General features: G+C 36.8%; 1 protein-coding gene across 1 annotated transcript in view; it reads right to left on the bottom strand.

Moving 5' to 3' along the window:
- Positions 1 to 730: 730 nt before the first annotated feature.
- DKK2 (dickkopf Wnt signaling pathway inhibitor 2) overlaps positions 731 to 20702 on the bottom strand; it is a 100521-nt gene continuing 80549 nt past the window's right edge. Inside the window, exons 2-4 of the mRNA XM_077882213.1 lie at positions 7023 to 7173; positions 5691 to 5846; positions 731 to 3078 (exon numbers count right to left, since the gene is read on the bottom strand). Coding sequence (XP_077738339.1) covers positions 2828 to 3078; positions 5691 to 5846; positions 7023 to 7173 — 558 coding nt within the window. The 3' untranslated portion in view covers positions 731 to 2827. The remainder of the gene's footprint in view (positions 3079 to 5690; positions 5847 to 7022; positions 7174 to 20702) is intronic.

Consider the following 20702-nt stretch of genomic DNA (forward strand, 5'->3'; position numbering starts at 1 on the left):
CTTCAACTCTGACCTCTAGCTATGGGACTGTTTCAGCTTCATTATGCTGCCATAGCTACACTTAATCTATTCCACTGTCACCAAATGTTTATTTTCCACATTTCCAGCCCATTAAAATCTCTAATACAACATGAGGTTCTATAATCGCTCTCAGTCTCAAAATTGGTGAGTACTGTTTGTTTGATAAACTTCAAACACTCCTGACATCTCTGTGTTTAGGAAGCAGAGAAAAGACTTTCCCATAAAATGGCTTTGAGTGTACTTCAGGGCCAGGTAACTCAGTCTGTATCCATATAGGGATAAAGATATTCTGTAGCTTCCTTGTGCCATAGGGGAATGAACCAATATGCTAATGGTGTTGGAATCTCTATTTGGGGAAACTTTAATCAGAGTAGAAGACTATAGGAAATAGGCTAAGTGGCTTCAAGCATTTTGAAGAAGTTTGTGGAAAGCCCTTATTCCAATACGTTCCAGAACACAAAGTAAGAATAAATGCATAGAGAGCACATTCTGGGATATTTTAATGAAAAAATAACTTTCTGATAATTATATCTGTCCTGCCATGAATAAGCTGCCTTTAGTAATAGTAAACTGCCTTAGATCATCTCATGGTGATGTCCTCCAAAGGATTCCCACCCCAACTGTCAAATCAGATCAAGCCCATTTGAACTCTGAGAATCTATGATTCTATGAAAGCTTTTCTCACAAGCAAAACAGAAGGAAATTTGAATTCCATTTTTGAAGGAGAAAAATTTAATATATTTTATCTTATTATACATTTTCCCTAAATTACAAAGTCAATAGCTGCAAATATATTCTGCTACAAAGCTTTCTGTAAGAAATATCTCTATAAGAAAATACATCTCATTAACATTTCCTGTAAATAAATTACTTCAAATAATAATTTTGGGATGTACATAAGGGGAATAATGCAAAAACCAGATTGTAAATGTGATTGCTATAGAGGAAATGTTTGACTGAAATGTTCCATTTTCATGTTGCCAAGCTTATAGAAACCTGTTTGCACAGACTTTGGTTCTTGGATAGATCAGCTTATAATTTTTGTTTTAGCAGACATGTGGAAAGAATGTAAATCTTACTCACCCTAGTAAATGTGTATGGGAAGCTGAAACTCTTAATAGACATGCAGGCTCAGATTCAATTTCTATGGGGAAAACTTGAATTTGAAACTGCAGAAGGGGTCTAAGTAAAAGAAAATTAAGGAGTGACTTGCAGTCTATAAAAGAAAAGGTCAAAAGTAACAACTATAAGATAACTTTTTTGCCTTATGCTCTAGACATAATATTTAGAACTGAGTAAAGTAAAAAAAAAAGTAATAAAATGGTTTCAAAGAATTTGGAAACTGTGGTTTCTATAGGTTAGCAATACGTAGATTTTACAAGTTATTTCATTCCAGAAATGATATCTTTGAGGGAAAAAAAGCTGCTGCACAGAGAGATTGGTACAGAAATTTCAGGTGATGCCATTGGCAAGTTAGAAGTTTATGGAGGGCAATGGAACCTTACTATACTACCCGCTTTGGGAGTCCACTTCATGAGAACTCCTCATATTATTCCAGGACCTCAAAAATAAAAAATAAATATTTTGAGGTCAACTAGTGACCTACACAGAACTCATCTGTATTGTAAATATTGTGATAGCAAATCCCGTGGAAAACTTCCATTTAGGTTGTGCGGCCTCGGGCTTCAAATATGAATAGTCAGTTTGTGCTTCAGATACATGATCGACATGTTGCCAAAACCTGGGCACTGAACAAGGTTTTTTTCCATTTCCTTTGTGTCCTTTAGTGTAGGACAAATGTAGATCAAGTCTCTATTATCAGCTTTACCTGACTATACCACTGCAAGTGTAGAGAATAAATGTATTTACCAACCTAAATTCTATCAAACACAAGGAATGCCAAAGCTTCAAAAATTAACAGTCTATTAGTGTTGATTCTGTATCTTGGACTCCTTAGAAATGTTTGCAGTCTGTGAAATTCTGCTCGGTACTATTCACAATTAATTGGAGAATAAAATATATTCAAGGTAGGAATCACATACAATCAAGAAAAGGCACAATGCTATTCCTTTAGAATGTTTTATCTTATACTGGTTCTTAGTAATTACCGGTGAAAGTAAATTTTTGAAAACTCTAAATAAGCAGTTTGAAGAAAAACAAGTTTGGCTTCTCCTAAAGTCCTCATAAAAGTCTTGCAATTACTTTGAAATTATTTGGAAAATATTGACTGCTTTTTTTTCTTGTCTACCAAGGCCTTTCACTGAGTCCTAGGAATAGTGCTTCAAACTAAAAGGTGATCCTGTGTTGCAAATGAACTATGTTTCATGCTTTCGTTTCTTATTTAACAAAACTCTTTTTATGTAAAGCCTATTGTAAGCCAAAAGACTATTTTGTTAAAGTATAACTTTGAATTTGAAATATGGCTTTTAGTGTATTTCTATAGGCAATCACCAATCTGAAGGAAACCAATCTTCCAGCACAGCCTAAACTCTTGAAAAGTCACATGGTATTCGTCAGTAATTCTCACTGTGTGCTTTTTGGTTTTAAGTAATAGCATTTTCACAAATGTGTACATTATTTACATAAACAAATTGCATAATGGAAACACATTGGTTGTACTACATTTGTTACCCCTTTCTAATCTGCTTATTTTCTTTCCTTTTTTCTCTCTCTGTGAATTCTATATTCTTATCACATTCCTTATTTTAGCCATTCTTCTGAAATCCAAATCCTATTTTCCACCATGTTATAATGCATTAAATACACAGATTCACAGTCTGCTAGTGATGAATTTCCTCAGAGGTGATCATATTTTCTGACACACATGGAGTCTGGCTTTAGAGGAGTAGGTGGCATCTTTCCATACTTTACATGACAGGCCCTTTGCGCAGTCACATCGCTGGAAAATTTCCAGGCCATGAGAGCCCTTCTTGCGCTGTTTGGTACAGACTTCCCCCTGATGGAGAACTGGTTTGCAGATTTTGGTCCAGAAGTGGCGAGCACAGCAAAATCCTTCGATGCAATCTGATGATCGGAGGCAGGGGTCTCCTTCGTGCCCTGCAGAGATGATGGCCAAAAGATATTACCATGACACTTTGGAAACAAATTCTCTTTTGAAGTTGGAAGCATGTACAATATTTTTACTGATACTGTCTTCCATGAAGTTATCATATACAATGGAAAGTCTTAGATTCATATCAATCAGCTCTCCCTCTAATCATTTCAATCATTTATTGTCTATTTTGATTATTTGCTGTCTGAATATCAAGTTTCATGAATAGCTAGGACTGTGCTTCCTTTTCGCTTTACTTTAACAAATTGCATAATGGAAACACATTGGTTGTACTGCATTTGTACACCATGTTGGTTGTACTACATTTGGTCTTTTACTTTTAGATATTTCTCTGATCATTTTTTTTAACTAGGTGAGTGAAAAATAAGTAAATAAAGAGAACTGCTTTCCAGGTAATTAATTTGATACCTTCAGAGGATGTAAATAAACTCTGATTCAAAGACAGAGCTGAAATTCTCAGGGACTTATAAAACCATGCATCAGTGTCTAGCCAGGGAAACAGAAACTTAAAACAGAAGATGTTTAATGCAGAGCGCTAGGCACACATGTGGTGGCAGGGCTAAGAAGTACAGAGGATGATAAAGCAACAGAGTAGGAGGCCACCACCACATTTAGGCAGGAGGATCCAAAGGAGAAGATCATGTCAGAATCTGGAGCCTCGAATCTGCTAGCTGGGACTAGAATCCCAATGAGCCCACCTGGCAGGAGCCAAAGCCCCAGAAAGATACAGTTCTGCCAGAAACATTACTTGAGGCAGGCCTACCATGTTGGCTTTTTCCTGCCCATGCTTCTCTCACTACAACCAAACTCACATGGCCAGAAGTCACCTGACAGGGAGCCTAGGACGGGTAGTCTGTAAAGAGCTGTGATTCAGAGTGGAGTAGAGAAGGGACAGACAACCCCAGAGTCAACCAAGAACCCATCATTAAAAACATGTAAAGGAACAAATCTGGATATTTAATTCAGAAAAAAATGACTGATTCAGCAAACAGCAAACACACATCACAGCTGGGTTGATGTGTAACCTATATAAAGAAGGGGTCAATAAACTTCTCTGTATTTTTGCCAGATTGTAAATATTTAGGCTTTTTAGGCCATGTGATCTGTCACTCCTCAATTCTGCTGTCACAAAAGCAGACATAAGTAATGCCTAAATATAGGCAAGTATGTGTTCCAATAAAACATCATTTTACAGAAACAGGCAGTAGGACAGATTTGGCTCACAGGCCATACATGCCAATCATGGTCTAAAGGATTATCTGTCACCCCAGATATAACCAATCCCACTGTAGTTATATGTGAATATGACCCACTAGCCAATGTCATGAGAGTTCTTCCTCCATGCCATCAGAGAATTACACTTAAAACTATATAAAATGTTAGTAAAAATGTTAGTAAATTTGGAACTGTACCGTGACATAGCTATCTACTGAATAAGGAAGGATACTCTTGTAATAATAAATGCATATGAATTTGGTGGGATAGAAATAGGATACTGGGTAAAGACATAGGTCTTCAGGGAGTACAGACAGAGGATAACTGAAGAGGAATTGTCAATCTCTTTAGTGCTATCCATGTCAACATTAATATTCTAGGTCTAACAGGTCAGATATTCTATAGGATACTAGCTCTGCAGAACATGAAAATGTGGGGAAATGCTTAGTGGTCAGGAAATATGGGGACATACAGTGTTTTATTTTATTTTTATTTTTTAAAGATTTTATCTATTTATTCATGAGAGACAGAGAGAGAGAGAGACAGAGACACAGGCAGAGGGAGAAGCAGGCTCCATGCAGGGAGTCCAACGTGGGACTCGATCCCAGGTCTCCAGGAGCACGCCCTGGGCTGAAGGCAGTGCTAAACCACTGAGCCACCCGGGCTGCCCCATACTTTAAAAACCAGTTTTCCTCATTGCCAGAATTCTCAGAGCCCTCAATATATCAATTATATAAAGTTATGAAACTAGGAAATGCATTATTATAAGACTCTTGAATACAGCACACTTTTATTCACAGCATGTCTTGAAAGAGTAATCCTTCACAGAACACACTTGAGAAAAACCTCCTTTAAAAATGGACGTGTTTCTTGCCTTCAAAATTTTACTGTTAGTAATAAAGTTCAATAATTTCATGCTTTCAAATTTTACTGTTAGTGATTAGGCTTCCCAAATATTTTGATGCAAATATGAAGATTTTATGACCATACATAATCCTACTAGAAACCAATAAGTTGGTTTATGAATAGTCTATTATGCGGTTGTTCAGTGAAATAAAATTTCTGTAAAGGTGAGAAAAAGATTCAAAAGCTTAGGGATTTAATCATATGACTGCAAACATTTGAAGGCAGGACTGTTTAGAAAATGTCATGATTGATCAAGGGTGCTGCAATTTTCATAATATATATTTCCTAACAATTTAAGCTCTCTTAGAAATCTTCAGCATCTTCCGAATTAAGAATTAATAAATTCAGTCAGAATCTTATCAATGAAGTATCTTCCTTGTATTTTTTTCTAAAACCAATAAAAGGAATTACCTATACTTTAATTTTACTTCTTTTAAAACCAGAAAAAGTAACCATAGAACTACAGATAGCCTACCTTTTATATGTGACATCTTAGTGTGTTGTCTTCCTAGATTTTGCCATCCCAAGTCATGGTTTGAGTAATGGCCATGGTTTCGATCTCTGTGTCGAGTGCCATCCAGAGCTGGGATGTGAGGGGTTAAGATGCTCTCCGTGACAGGGATGCAGATGCCTGGAGATGGTAAGTAAGCTGTTAGATTGATCTGATTCTATAAAGTATGATTCTTAGCCAAGTATTCTGCTGATGAGAGGTGTGAAGCTATCATCTATCTCTCTATCTAATCTATCTAGCCTCTATTCATTCAGCTATTCATTTATTTACATAAATAATACTGAGTCATATTGCTTAATATTAAATAGAATCAAGTAGTTTGGCCTAAGTCAGGCTTCCTTAACTTGAATCTTGTCTCTCTCAAGACCAAGTGGCCATGGGCAAAAAAAAAAAAAAAAAAAGGGAATAAAAACACTTCATTAAGTTATTGTGAATATGTGTGAAGTGTTTGGAATAGTGACTTAGTATTAAATTAGTATTAGCTATTTGAGCTTTTAAAATGTCTGACCAGACATCCATTTTCAGGATCCAGTTTTCAAGATCCTTTGTTCAATTAACAATATAACTCTAGTCTACATTGTAAACATCACTAATGCTATGAGGTCTTCTTCCCTTCACCTGTCTAAAGTACTTCCAAGAGGTCAGGAGCATGTACAGGGATAGGAGTCTGATGATACTGCTTTATATGACTAAGTTCATGTTTCTGATCACCTTCTATAATGATTTAATGGTTTTATCATGCGTTTTGTGTGATTCTTCATCTCATCATTGATGCTGAATTGTCTGCCTGTAAATTCATTGAGATTGGGTAAAGTTATGCTTATGGAAAGGCTGGGGAATAGACTCTTCTTATCTCCTTTTGGAGGAACCAATCATTCCCTCACTATGAGTGTGGTGCAGGGTGGGGCCTTTAAAAGAAGACTCCTCGAATATACGAATCGAATCGAGGTATGAAACTGGAAGAGGGACTCACAGGAAGTTCTTTGTTGGGTCTTTTACATATATTCACTTATGTGTTTATAGGTATTTACATCCAGCATTGCAAGTGCTAGGCATGGCAAGTCCTAGATTGCCATAGATTATAAAATATAGAAGGTGATCAGAGTCCAGGAAAACTAGGATTGAGGAGGCAATCCAAGTAATGGTACACATATTTAAACCATGATCCAATCCCTGACAATTTTGAAAGGCTCCTTGCATTTCAGAGGTCTAAGTAAGGAGAATGTAGTCGAACTTACTAGACAAGTCTCCTACATAAAAGGAAAGAGGCCCATCAACACTGAACTAGAGCTTTACCATTATTGCAGCGGGTACCAGGACAACACATGCCATCTCTATGGCAGCGCTTCTTTTTCCTTCGACACACCATGCAGGCTGATGATCCTTGGTGGGGACTGTGGCAATATCTACCAATCTCACATTCCTTATCACTGCTACAAGGGTAGGCCTGTAAAGTGGAACAACACCAAAAGCAGAGTAGATTAGATTCCATTACATGAAGAGTTCGTGTGGCAAATCATGATGGGAAATAAATCACAATAGGTTTCTCATCAAAGGGAATATGCCATTGAATCCATGTTCTGAGCATAGATCTTATATAGTGATGCTGACTTCATCAAGGACCATATAAGATACTGTTGATAGAAACGAAGATAAAGTTGATGCTTCTCAAGTATTTTTGTTGGCACAACCTTGGAGTTGGGATTTACATTTTGTGTGGATCAGTAGAGCTTCTAAGAGTGACTCTGGGGGCTCAGAAATAGTCGCAATTGTTATTCTGCTTGGGATTTAAGGTGTAAATGAAACAGCCTTGCTATTGCATTTTTCATCTGCTAAACTGGATGAGAGGAAGTTTCAATAAAACAAAGGCTGTGCTAGAAGCTGAAACACATCCCTTGCCCAGTTATGGAACAAATACTTTAAGAGTGACTCCCCACAATTCCTGCCCATGAGGAGCGCAGCAGAGAGCCACTTCTAGAACCATTTGATGGAGTGAGCTATTTGGCAAAAAGAAATCAAGGAACAGGGTCCTCTTTCCAAACTCAGTGCTGAGCAGCAGTGGAAACCTAAGTGGTCAGAGAAATGCTCAACTCCAATTATTTTGTGTTCTCAGGAAACAAAAAGGCAGGCTCTTTACATACAAAACAGTCCTATGGGCTACTGCACCTTTGACTTATACAGAAAAGACATGGTGCCTACATTTCTCGCCATTTGAGTCTACTGAAGCAGTGCCCTAGATCATCTCCCAAAATAAAAATACATTTTCCAGTTATGTTCTCCTTGCCTCTTGGAAGTTTGGGGGACATTTAAAATGCCCCTGTTTGCAGAGATGGAAGTTGGGAAACTGAATTGTCATGCCACACATCAAACTTCCTCATATTTTGAAGCATGTTGACAGGGAGACTTGTTTATAAGTTGTTCTTTTATTTATTTTTTTTTGTAGTTCTTTCCTGTTTTCAGAGCAATGCATGTTTTTTTTTTTTAATTGAGAAGTACGAAAAGTAAAAAGAAGCTATGTAATTGTTTTTAAGCACACATAAATGGTATGAATGTAAACCATTGGGCTAAAATTTTTGTGGCTCTCAAATTAGTGTGATTTGAGTGCTTTGCTTATGAAATGAGGTTTGATGACCTCGGTTTGTGAGCATGGTCTATTTCTTTTTCCTTCTTTCTTTCTCACCCTTTCCTACTCTCTTCCCCCACTGCCCTTCTCCTGCTATGTGTGGCTGCATTCAGTGCCCTTATGTTTCCTGTTTAGATCTGATCCTCTTCAGTTTGACAGAGAAAATAAATGTGAAGCTGACATGTGAGTCTGAAAACTTTACATGTTCTATGGGGGAAAAATACACTTTCACCATCATTACAATTTACTGTTGACCCTCAAAAGAAAATAGGAAAATCACAAATTTCGAGTTAAAAATGCTTTTGGGAAGGATTGCATAGTGGCCATGTTTGATGCCTACATTATAATTGGAACCAGATAAAGCTATAAAATGAATTTGCATATTATTATCCCATTCTGGATCTCCATCATCAGGCTTAAGAGAGAATCTGAAGGAGGTTAAATTCAGAGTATTAGGCCATTTTTCAAGAATCCAAGACTGATGAAAACAAATGTCACTTCCCGCCTTGCCACACTCTTTCCCCCAAGCACTTTACTCCCTTCATATTTAAACTCATTACTTTAATTGAAATACAATTCACATGTTTCTGATTCATTTACATTTATTTCATCAAGTTGTTTTGCAAGAAACATTTGATGTCTTACAAGTTCTTTTCTTCCTCAAAAATAGGACATTTTCTTTCAATGGAAATAAACATGTGCCACCTAAAACATCATGTGCAATTTACAACACAAATCTTCAAGGGATTCTGAATATAGAATAATACTTGATTCCATTCCTAAAAGCAAAATAGTCTATAAGGTAAACAAGTTGTTTGCTAAAAGTAGCAGTTCATTTTGCAGAAAATTGTGGAAAGCATATCATTAACTTCCCATTCTCAGTTTGTGGGAAATGGAAATGCTTGAAATGGAAAATATTTGATGCAAGGAGTGCCTGGGTGGCTCAGTCCATTGAGCATCTGACTCTTGGTTTTGGCTCAGGTCATGATCTCAGGGTCCTGAGATCCAGTCCAGTATATGCCTCACACTCAGCATGAAGTTGGCTTGAGATTCTCTGCCTCTCCCTCTTCCTCTGTACTCTCTATCTTTCTCTCTCAAATAAATAAATAAAATTCTCACAATTTTTTCAGATGAAAGCTCCATTGGTCTAAGAGATAAAATATATTAGAGAACATGTAGTTGGGCAGCCCAGGTGGCTTAGTGGTTTAGCACCACCTTCGGCCCAGGGCTTGATCCTGGAGACCCAGGATCAAGTCCTACGTCAGGATGCCTGCATGGAGCCTGCTTCTCCCTCTGCCTGTGTCTCTGCTTCTGTGTGTGTGTGTGTGTGTGTGTGTCTCATGCATAAATAAATAAAATCTTAAAAAATAAATAAACGTTTTTTAAAAAAAGAGAGCAGGGATCCCTGGGTGGCACAGTGGTTTGGCGCCTGCCTTTGGCCCAGGGCGCGATCCTGGAGACCCGGGATCGAATCCCACGTCGGGCTCCCAGTGCATGGAGCCTGCTTCTCCATCTGCCTGTGTCTCTGCCTCTCTTTCTCTCTGTGTGTGACTATCATAAATAAATTTAAAAAAAATTAAAAAAAAAAGAGAACATGTAGTTTTACTATGCTATTTTTTGTCAATATTTTTTTACTTAAAGCCAATTTAAATAGAAATGACACAGGCAGAAAAAAATATACCAAATTTTCTGTAGTGCAAGATCATTGTTGATGTGATCTTGTACTTGAAATGGAATCCCAGAATATAGCATTAAGAGCAATTCTTTGACAATTAAAATAAATTTAATAATTGAAATGCAAGGTTATCTTATATAGCTTCTAGTATGCTTATGAAACTCCTTGCTCCAATAAGCAGCCGTCAAATACAAATAAAATAAAAAATGATAGGATAAATTGATTGAATCAGGTTTTAGGAAAAGCAAGTAATATGGAGGCATTCCTTACTTTCTGAAATCAATGCCCCAGATATACTCAGACATATAGTTTCCTTTGGTGTAACCATTAGCAACAAACCACAGAACATGAGAAAATAGGGATCTGAACCATTAATAGCAATTCTTGGATTTTCAGCCTAATAGATTAGTTTTTAATAAAGAGTTTTTTGTTTTATTTTGTTTTTCAATAAAGAGTTTTAAATAAGACATTTTAATCTCAAGGATGAGGGCTCTGCAGCTTGCTATTGTTTCTTTCCACCTTTTTCCTTTAAAATGTCTGGAAATGGTATCACAGTAGAAAAGAGAGGAAGGGAGTTAGAATGGGAGTGAGATAGAGAAGAGAGAGAGAAGCACATGGTTAAAGTAGTTATGGAGGATCCTGAAGAAGTGAGGACTGTCACATTCATAGACCAGTGAAGACAATTATATACATTCATAAAAGTGCCATTCAGAAACTTTCCCAGAGAAAAATCTGTATTTTCCACTAACTTTGGCCTCAAAAGCCTGTTCCTGTTCCCATCTGATGATGGTTTTATGACAAACAAAAGATGAATTTGAGTATTAACTTTCCATTTAACAACGCCAATAAATATGCTTCCCTATGACTTATTTGTATAAATTAATAAGGAGACTGATTTTTTTTTTTACCTGCTATGGAAATTATTGATAGTGAATTTGTATCGTTCCTCATTGACTTGTCTAGGTAAACAGTCTGAGGAACAGTGAAATTTGGCTGCATAAGCATCCAGGAATACTTCCCATCATGCAAAATCATTCATAACTTAGCCTCAGTCACAATTAGGAGAGAGATTCATTGGAGACATCTAATAATAGCAGATGATGGGCCGTGAACTAAGAATGTTTGAGAGCTCTCTGTCCATGATCAGGCCAAAAACCAAAGAAGTTTTGCCGAATCCCCTTTCTAGGCTTAAAATAGAGTAGTTTCTATAAATAGCAGTGTTAGTTATTATTACAACCATGACATGAACTGAAAAAAAGAGTGAACACATTGGATACAGCTTGAAAATAAAGTCCATCAAAAATGAGCATTTCTTTTTAGTATAAAGGATTTTGTTTTTATATCCATTTATTCTGTGCTAATTTGGAATCACTATTTAAAATTTTAGTGATGATGTAAAGAGAGGTTGAGTAACTTCTGCAAATAAGCCCAGTGTGCTCAGGAGCAGAGAGTTTGGGATTTGGGGTCCTGCTCTGGCTTTCAGGCCTTCCTGCAAGTAGTGATGGTTTTGCTAGTGATGGTTTGATGCACACGTAGGTAAGGGGTTTTCAGTGCTGACCTGTGTGCCGAATTTAGAGATTAAAAAATAAACTTGGCCACTTCTCTCTCTAGAAGCCTCCACATACCAATAGCATGTCCTGGTGCAGCTGTTGGAAAGATAGAATATTGGCGGACAACACGGGCAATACCGTAAACAACATTTTTTTCATTTCATTTCTTAACAGTTTTATGTCCACTTAAACTCAGCATAATCAGGGCTAGAAGTAAGAACCCATCATGTAATTAATGATAATTAAATAAATAACATTATAATGAATGAAATAAAATGAAATGTTACTGCATCTTATTTGAACTAATTGAGACTTTTTATTTTTTTCGATTATTCTCAAAACCGCAGTTTTGAGAAAAAGACCTGCTAATTCGAGATTAAGATTCAGGTGGAATTTATTCTTATTTTTCAGAAGTAATTTTTTCTTATTTTCTTATTCATTATTTTCTCTCCTTAAAACACGCAAAAATGTGACAATGACAGAATCAGACCCCCAAGAATAATGACATGAGAAAAAAGTGTTTTAGGGATCTCAGCAGTATCGGCTACAGAACAAACCTTTCGCCACAACTAAAACCTCAGTTTAACTCCTGAGTTTTCAAAATAATGATGCTGTTCCTGTTTAACGATGGGGAGGAAAAAAAAGAGAGAAACATCACATAGTGTTCATGTGGGATGGCCACCCATCCGGATTCTTGCAAGACCGTCCTAGTTTTGTTGTTGTTGTTTTAATCGGGACAATCCTTTGTCCCCGCAAGCACTGTTTGCAACAATCGGAAGTTTTCTGGAGCCAGAAAAACATCATCAGCTGGGCAGGCAGAAGAAAGCCTGCAGGGGGACGACCCAGCTGTGGGAATGAAAAACATTTGGGGCGAGTGGATAGAAGGAGGTAGCAGCAAAAGGCTGGGGACTAGAATGTCTGAGGTCTCAAAGAGAACACAGCAGAAGATTTGCAATTACACTTGGGAAACCAGGCCCGACTGGCCTCCCCTAGGTCCCTAAAGAGAAGATTAATTTCTCCTGACCCAATGCTCCATGTGATAGTTTTCTGTTTCAATGTATATGCAAGGTATGCTAGCCTTTAAGGCAGTAATTTCAAAGTCAAACCATAAGATTGCAACTTAAGGAGGTGCAGGGACGTAGAACTCAATCTGGCAAATGTGCAGTTGTATACTACATGCCAAAGGCTGTGCAATTGGATCTTTCCCCTTTTCCACAATTTCCTCTAGGGATAAGGGTGTATCTTTGAGGATTCCTGAACATAAGGCCAGGAGGATTGAGCTATATTAAATTGGAGGGGAGAAGTTCAGATATTTCATGATGTTCTGGATGTGTGCCATAGATTCATTAAGGCAGCCGTTTGGGTATTTATTCAATATTCAATAATTGTTTATTCAGCAATTATTTATTGTGCACCAACTACAATTCAGACACAACCAGTTCTGTGATCTACAGATGCTTTCAGTGCACTATCCCTAAAATACTTTTGAAAAGTATATGTCTTCTCACACATTTGACTTGTAAATGTAAAACTTTTTAGCATAAGTTTAGTTTATTAATATGGCAGATAACATTAAACATTTTATAAGATGAAATTTATAGTAATTGACACAATTCACTAAAACAGCTTTTACCCATCTGATTGATCGATGCATACTGATCCTAAAATAAGCCACAATATATTTATGGATGTTTTTCTTTGAAAAAATTAATTTTCGAAAACATCCAGTTAAATTCTAAAATATACACATCATCAAAACTATTTTAATGTCCTGTATCTAGAATTTTCCAACCAGGGCCAAGCTTCACTTTTAAAGGATTAATGACAGGACAAGGAAAGATGTGTTTAGGATGCCCTAACCAACCGCTACAAATATCTTTGTTAAAACCAATGCTCCAAATTTTACGTTAGTCTGTCATCCATAAAAAGTTTTATACTGCGGGTTAATGCAGTATATCAAGATTTGGAATGCATGACGATTTTGCCTTTCTTTCCACATAAAATGGCAAAAGACTTATTGTAAACACAGGCACATTCCCAGACAATTTTAAGAAAAAAAACTCATGGAAGTTAAGGATATGGAAATTGATTTCCTTAAAACAATTCATGCTGTGCACACCATGGAAAACCTTTGAGTACCTTTTCCACATATTCATTTTAAGGCTGGGATTGTTAGATATTTGATTTTGACATAGAAGTTTGGAGCTGAGAGAATTCCGCTAATGCTGCCTGGATTATAAGTTAGGAAAGCTGGATCTCTGCCAGTGGTCCATTAACTTCTTCAATGTATCCGGATAGCCCCACTTAAATTCTAAGAAACAATAATTCTATGAAATCAAGGCAAGGTCCTCACTAACTTGGGTTGCTCTACCCTGTTCTCTGTATATCATTATGCAGAAAGGAGATTCCAGGGAATTCTCTATTTTGAACACAGACCATATTCTCAACTGTAACATGTACATTGCTGCTATTGATCATGGAGCAAATGGGCAGAGCTAACCCTTTCCATACAGTCTCAGCACCTAGAGAAATCTACACTTTGTAGATTACCTGATTTTTAAATATTTCTCCTGGTTTTGACCCATTTTCCCCTCATTTAGGATAGCTAGGAGAAAAGCACTTCTGTTCCATGCTCAAAAAGCAGCATCTTGGGAGTGCTTTTGCAGCAATGGTTGGAGCTCTTTATACTCCATATATAATTATAAAGCTCTTTGTAATTTGGTGATCAGTGGAGTGTAATTGTTTTAACCAAAACAGAGGAAGAAACCACACAATTTCAAGTTTTCTTCCAAATTTTGGATTGAATGGCTTAATATAAAATTTTCAATGTAGCCTTCCACATTTTCCTGACCCCATGACCTTCAGAAAGATAATGTGGTAGGAAGAATTTTGGAGTCATACTGCAGTTTGAATTATGCTTCCACAATTAATTCATAGTTGTAAAAAAATTTAAAAAAATAAAAATAAAAATAATTCATTGTTGCAAGTTACTTAACAGAGTCTCAGTTTCCTCCTTGATAAGATATCATTCCTACCTTCAGCAGTGTTTCCCTACTTACCTAATCTTTAAAATCTCATGGGGTCTCTTTAAAAACTACTTATTCACAGACTCCTTCTCATAGAGATTCTAATTCTGCAGAACTGGATATGGTCCAGGATTCTGTATGATTAATAAAATACTGTCCTGGTGATCATAGATAAGGTAAGATAGGGAAACACTGCTCTCTGGAATTGTTGCAAAGATTAAAGATGCCTCTTGTATATATCTCATACAAAAAATTTCTGGTCTAAATGATATATGGACTCAATATTATCTCCCAGAGGGACAGAGGTCTAAGTGAGAAATTGGTTCCCTGACATCAACATGAGCCTAAGTAAGAGATTCATTAACAATTATTTCCAGGTAGGTTCATCTTTACTCCTACTACTTAGCCACTGTGCTTAGGAATAGACTTGAGAATTTCTGAAACTATATGAAAAAATAAAGTAACACATAACAAACACATCAGTGCACTTTGGGAGAAACACAGTATAGACTCAGAGCTGCTAACACATTCATTGTGGTTGGATTGTTTCATATCCTCACGTGGTATACACCTGTGTCTTGTTGGCAATACACACCTTTGCAGTTTTCTTTGCAACTTGTATGCTGTGGGTCTTTACAAAACAAGTACTTTTCCTCCCCATATCAAGTATGATAAATAGATTGTGTGTGTTATTACTATTTCTTGCAGATCATCAAATTCCTTTCCAGTGAAAAATCACATTCAAAATTCAAATACTGATGTCCAAGTAGATATAAAAACATACCTTCAAATTTCTGATTATGAAAGACCTTCCTTACAGTTACAGAATAGGTCAGGGTTGGTAACTATATCTGAGCGCAAGTGAAAACACTTGTGATTTTTAAATGTTACATGAGTTTAAGCCATTTCACTTCTAATATCATGGTTTATAAATGAGGATAAAAAAATCAATCCAGTGAAGAGAGTTTACTTATATACAATATATATATATATATTTGTGTGCGTGCATTAGTTATCCAATGCATTATTTCAGGAAGTACACCCAAGAAATGTGTAGCAAAATTTATCCATGGGAAGGTAGGACAGAGTATTGAGAACTGAGGAAAGAAGAAAATTTTGGTTTCCTTGTAAAATCCCTTAAACATTTTCTAATTTGCAGTAGATAAAGGCATTATCTATTAAAATTAATACAATTTTTAAAAGAACTAATCTTATGAGATTCAAAGTGAAGTTTCTTATTCCTTGCTAATTTATGCTTCATAGTTTTTACATTAGGAAGGCTTAGAAGAACTTGGGTTTCCTAAAGCCAGGACTTCTTGCAAGAGTATCAAGAATCCAGATGGAAGTTTCTTAATTATAAATTTTCTGTTTTCTTTTATTGATGTTACCTTATTAGCAGAATCAGACTATTAATACATTTAAATTACATATAAACAACCCATTGTTCCAACAATTACTTAATTGAAGTAATGTTTATTGTCTTGTTCATTTAGTATGCAACATGCAAACTTTACACTTCTCTATTCTCATTTAATTCTCTTCCATTCCCTCTAAGAATTAGGCTAGACTAATAATAAATTGGCTACTTCTATTCTGACTTTGAGGAAACAGTTGATAGAAGCCAATAAAATTGAAAAGTTTGTTCTTTTATGGTTGTCAAGATGTAAAAAAAATCACAGCAATATATAATCCTCAATGTTCTTTTGTAGTGAAGAGATTCAATTTCTATTTAAGAACTACTTTAAGCTCTGCATAAATATTGCTTGAAAATATAAAATCTTATCATTCAAATTTAGAGTCAGAAACAAGAAGGCAGGCTCCACCTCCAAGTGTGCCAGGAGAAGCAATGACTTGAAAAGTACAGGCATGGAAAAAAAAAAAAAAAGGAAGAAGTATGGGCATGACTCAATATGATTCCCCAGAGGATTGGAGCAAGAGGTTTACTTAATCATGATAGACACAAAGATCGACTTGACTAAAAACCTTTTGATTAAAAAAGTAGGATGCAGGGGTGCCTGAGTGGCTCAGTTGGGTTAAGCATCTGCCTTCAGCTCAGGTCATGATTCCAGGGTCCTGGGATCAGCTGCATCCAGCTCCCTGCTCAGCTGGAAGTCTGCTTCTCCCTCTCCCTCTGCCCCTCCCCGCCATTTGTGCACTTTCTCTCTCTCTCATTCTCACAAATAAATGAGTAAAATCTTAAAAAAAAAAAAAAACCTATTGGAAAAGAAGGAAAAAAGTATGATGCAGAGGTGGTTCACAATTCTAACAATAATCCTACCTAAACAACTCATCTATTTCTGCCTCTGTCATTTGGAAGAAAATAAATAGTGTGTGAAGACTCTTGGACTAGAATCATTAGGACATTGTACACTACTGACATATGTAGGGACTAAAGTGCAAGTTACATGTGCAGCAGGATGAAGGACTTTAACTCCTAAGCTTTGGATAAGCCAACTTGTCTGTTACTAAGAGAAAGAAATAGAAATCATTTAATCTATTATTTTGCCATCCCTACTCTTTCCCATTTCCCATCTTGAGTCCTTATCTAACTATCTCATGCTAACATTTATATAACCTATACAACCGGTTAAGAATCTGTGCCCCATGCCTGGACTTCATTTTTATTTTTATGGAATGTTCAGTTTTTGGGACAGGTCTCATATAGAGATTCATGCAATGAGCACTCTATATAGACTCCTATCATCATTTCTGGGTTCCAAAGATTAGAAAACTGTGTTGGAGAGAGTTGGAACCATCTCAGAGTCTCTAACATAACAAAAGGGTTAAAGCATCTGGGTAGAATAGTTGCCTAACTTCCTGATGGATGAAATTACAATAGCCAAGGATACTCATTTATTTCAGACATTTGAAGGATAACTGGGTTCAAAAGCCCCAGCTTGGAGAGTATTTTTATTTTTAGTGTCTGATAATAGCAATTAAGTGACCACACATTGCTTGTTAAAATAAAATACTTTTCCAAAAAAAATTGATAACTCAATACATTAGTGGTCTTACTTACCAGCCTTCTACCCCCATGAGCCAATTTAAATTCTTATTGTGTGGAAGAAGGGAGAGAAGTTCAGCACAAGGACAAAGGAACCTGTGTCAAGCAAACAGCGTGGCATAAAGACATCACTCGTTGGCTTATAATCTTCTATCAAAAGATTATATTTAAATGCTTTGTTACAGGATTGGAAAGGGAGGAAATTATAAGCCAGATGACAGATTCTTTGGTTTGTGTGACCCTAGTGTTCAAATCTCAACCTCAGAAATGTGGTACATCTTGTGATGACATGCTCAATGTGTTAGTAATCCCAAAGAAAACACATTGAAGAAGTTGGTCCCCCACGCCACCCACATCCCATACATCTGCTTTACTGTGGTGACCGGTACATTCTCCATAGTGCAAGGGAGGTCAGATGATTTGTTACTAGCTGAAAAAAAAAAAAAAAAAAAAAAGAAAAGAAATTCTGTCTCCAGGCTTAAATCACTTCCCCTCCATCCCTCGGTCCTTCCAGGCTGTGCAAAGAGTATGCTCCTCTGTATTTCTGCTGCTTCCTTTGTTGCCCCTTGTTTGCTACTAAGAATCCCCAGATGTACTGGCATTGGACTCTTTTTAAGATCTTTGTGTCTGGCCTCACATTCCAGCAGACTCCGTAGAAAATATGGGGCTTTAAAATGTGAGATGGGGGAGGAAGGGTGGGAAAGAGAAGTGGAGTGCACGTAAGAAAGGGAGGACCACTTCCACCACACATACACCTGCCCCCCAGGGACCATGGTAGAGCTGTCCTGCCTCAGCACAACCCCAGTGCTATGTTGGCTAGTCAGAAGTTGAGGAGAACAAGTGGAATAGAATTCACTAGCCAAATGACTAATAGACTTTTTATACATCTTTGCTAGGGTTGATCTGTAATCCTATACTTTTTTCAAATTTTTCCCCCCTATGTAATGCTAAAGTGTTTCTAGAACTATGTTTGGAATGCTATCTGAAATCTGTCCTGTTTGTTTTAACTCAAGAAGGCAGCTGTGTCACAATAAAGATGACCAGAAAACATTTTTTCTTAGCATGACATATGATCCCCATCTACGTCCCCAGCACTTGGATTACACATGCTAGCTATATGGGGCTACTTGTACATCCTTTAGCCACATTCCCTCATGACTAGGCATTTGTACACATTTTCCTTCTTCCAAAGGACCATTCCTCCATTTACTTCATCATCAGAATAAATCCAACTCATTGTCCAGTAACTATATCAAGTAACTTTACTTTTGGGAAACCTTCTGGGCTGGCTCCTCACTTCCAGCTGACTTGTATGTCCCATTTCACCTGCACCCCATTAATACCTCATGCTTATCTATAGCATGGTATAGTTCACGCTCTGTTACATTCTTCCTCTGCCTTCTTTATACTGTTTGATTACAGAAATCATCTTTCATCTCTGTATCCCCAATGGTCACATCATGCCTGGAATAACAGTATTCCATATTTTGTCCAGTGATAAATAAATGAATGAGGTTTTGTTGTAAAAGTGTTTGGAAATTTGTACCATGGACTGACAAAAACACCCACATAAGTACTGTCAGAAGATGATACAAGAATTGAAAATTAAACAGTGATTTTTTACATATTTTGAAATGGATTTTTAGAAATCAGCTATCTATGTTCTACATAAACCATCTTAGAACTACATAACTAGGGACATCATATGTGTTTCAGAAGAACAGAGATTGGTTGATGAGTCATTTTCCAGTCAGCAACTTGGCTTCGTGTTTCATATGGAGCCTCAGATTCACATTTCCAAGTACTATTATCAGCTCCTTTACATTACATTCCTATAGCTGATGATATTTTTCACATGTAAAATATCTTGAGTGAAAAGTAGACTCTCTCATTTCTAAGTGGTATCAGTGGTCTCCACCAGGGCCATAATGCTATCCTAGTAGCTGTTCTCAGCAATGGCTCTGGATCTCACCTCTTTCCTAGTTGTCCTCAGGCAATTGTTTAAGGCTATTGGTGGGTTGGAAACTATGACTGAGTACTTCTGAGGATCAGATGAGGCTGGTGACATTCCATCCTAAATGCTTCTAACTTTTCTTTGCCTTTAGCTCTTAATATTTTTCTCATTGGTGGATCAAATCTGATAGTGCTTCTACTTAACCTCCACCACTATGACATATTTTTGCAAAGAAAGTGAGTAGCTCACGATGGCTTCCTTTAAACATTTTGGAGGTACATAGATGGGATACTAAGGGGATTCAGTTTCTTGATACACCTTAGTAGTCACAGTAATATAGCAACCAGCTTATAACAAGTAAAGCATTTTTTCCAAATGTGTTCCTCATCGAATTCCTCACCAAAACATTTATTGGATTTCTGACTTGTTTATGATTTTAAAACTAATGGAGCTAAATAAATTCTCACCAGCCATGTTAAATTAGTTAAGTCTTATGGGCATGTCAATTTTTATCAGAAAATGTGGACAGTGTTTCTAGATATTGAACCAAATTGATTTCAACTCATTTTTATAATTCTTGTACAAACCCACCCAACTCTCCTCGTTATGCCCATACATCAGAATTTTAGAGACATAACCTATACACTTTTCATACCCACACCCACGTTTAAAAACTTAAAGAAATTTATGAAGGATTTTATTCAGCCTAACATAGGTGCAAATTTGTATTTATAAAATGACGAGATGGGCCTATTGCCTGGGCCAAAGAGGTAAGAAATAAGAATTCTACTTTCTAGGTAAAATTTTCTAAGTTAGACATGTTTGCTACCTGTTTTGAGTCCAGGCAGGGATGTCACTGTGTGTTTAAAAAAGGCAAGTCTCTGTAAGATTCCCATACGGTTTAGCTTCACAGTCTAGAGATTAGAGTGATTGGATCCCCTTGTTCTGTAGAAAGAGGAAAGACACAGCCACACCTGGGCACAGCAGGTATCAGGATGGATTACAGTCTGACTGTAACATTTCCTGGGTTTAAATGAGATCACCAGAACTTCATTCACACAAGCAAGTCATTTCCACATTAACATTGGATGAAGTGATTTTTATTACAAAACCCACCACTAGCCAGGCTCTTTTCTGAGGGCAG

The sequence above is a fragment of the Canis aureus genome, chromosome 33 (assembly GCF_053574225.1).
Source record: "Canis aureus isolate CA01 chromosome 33, VMU_Caureus_v.1.0, whole genome shotgun sequence".
NCBI classification, from domain to species: Eukaryota; Metazoa; Chordata; class Mammalia; order Carnivora; family Canidae; genus Canis; species Canis aureus.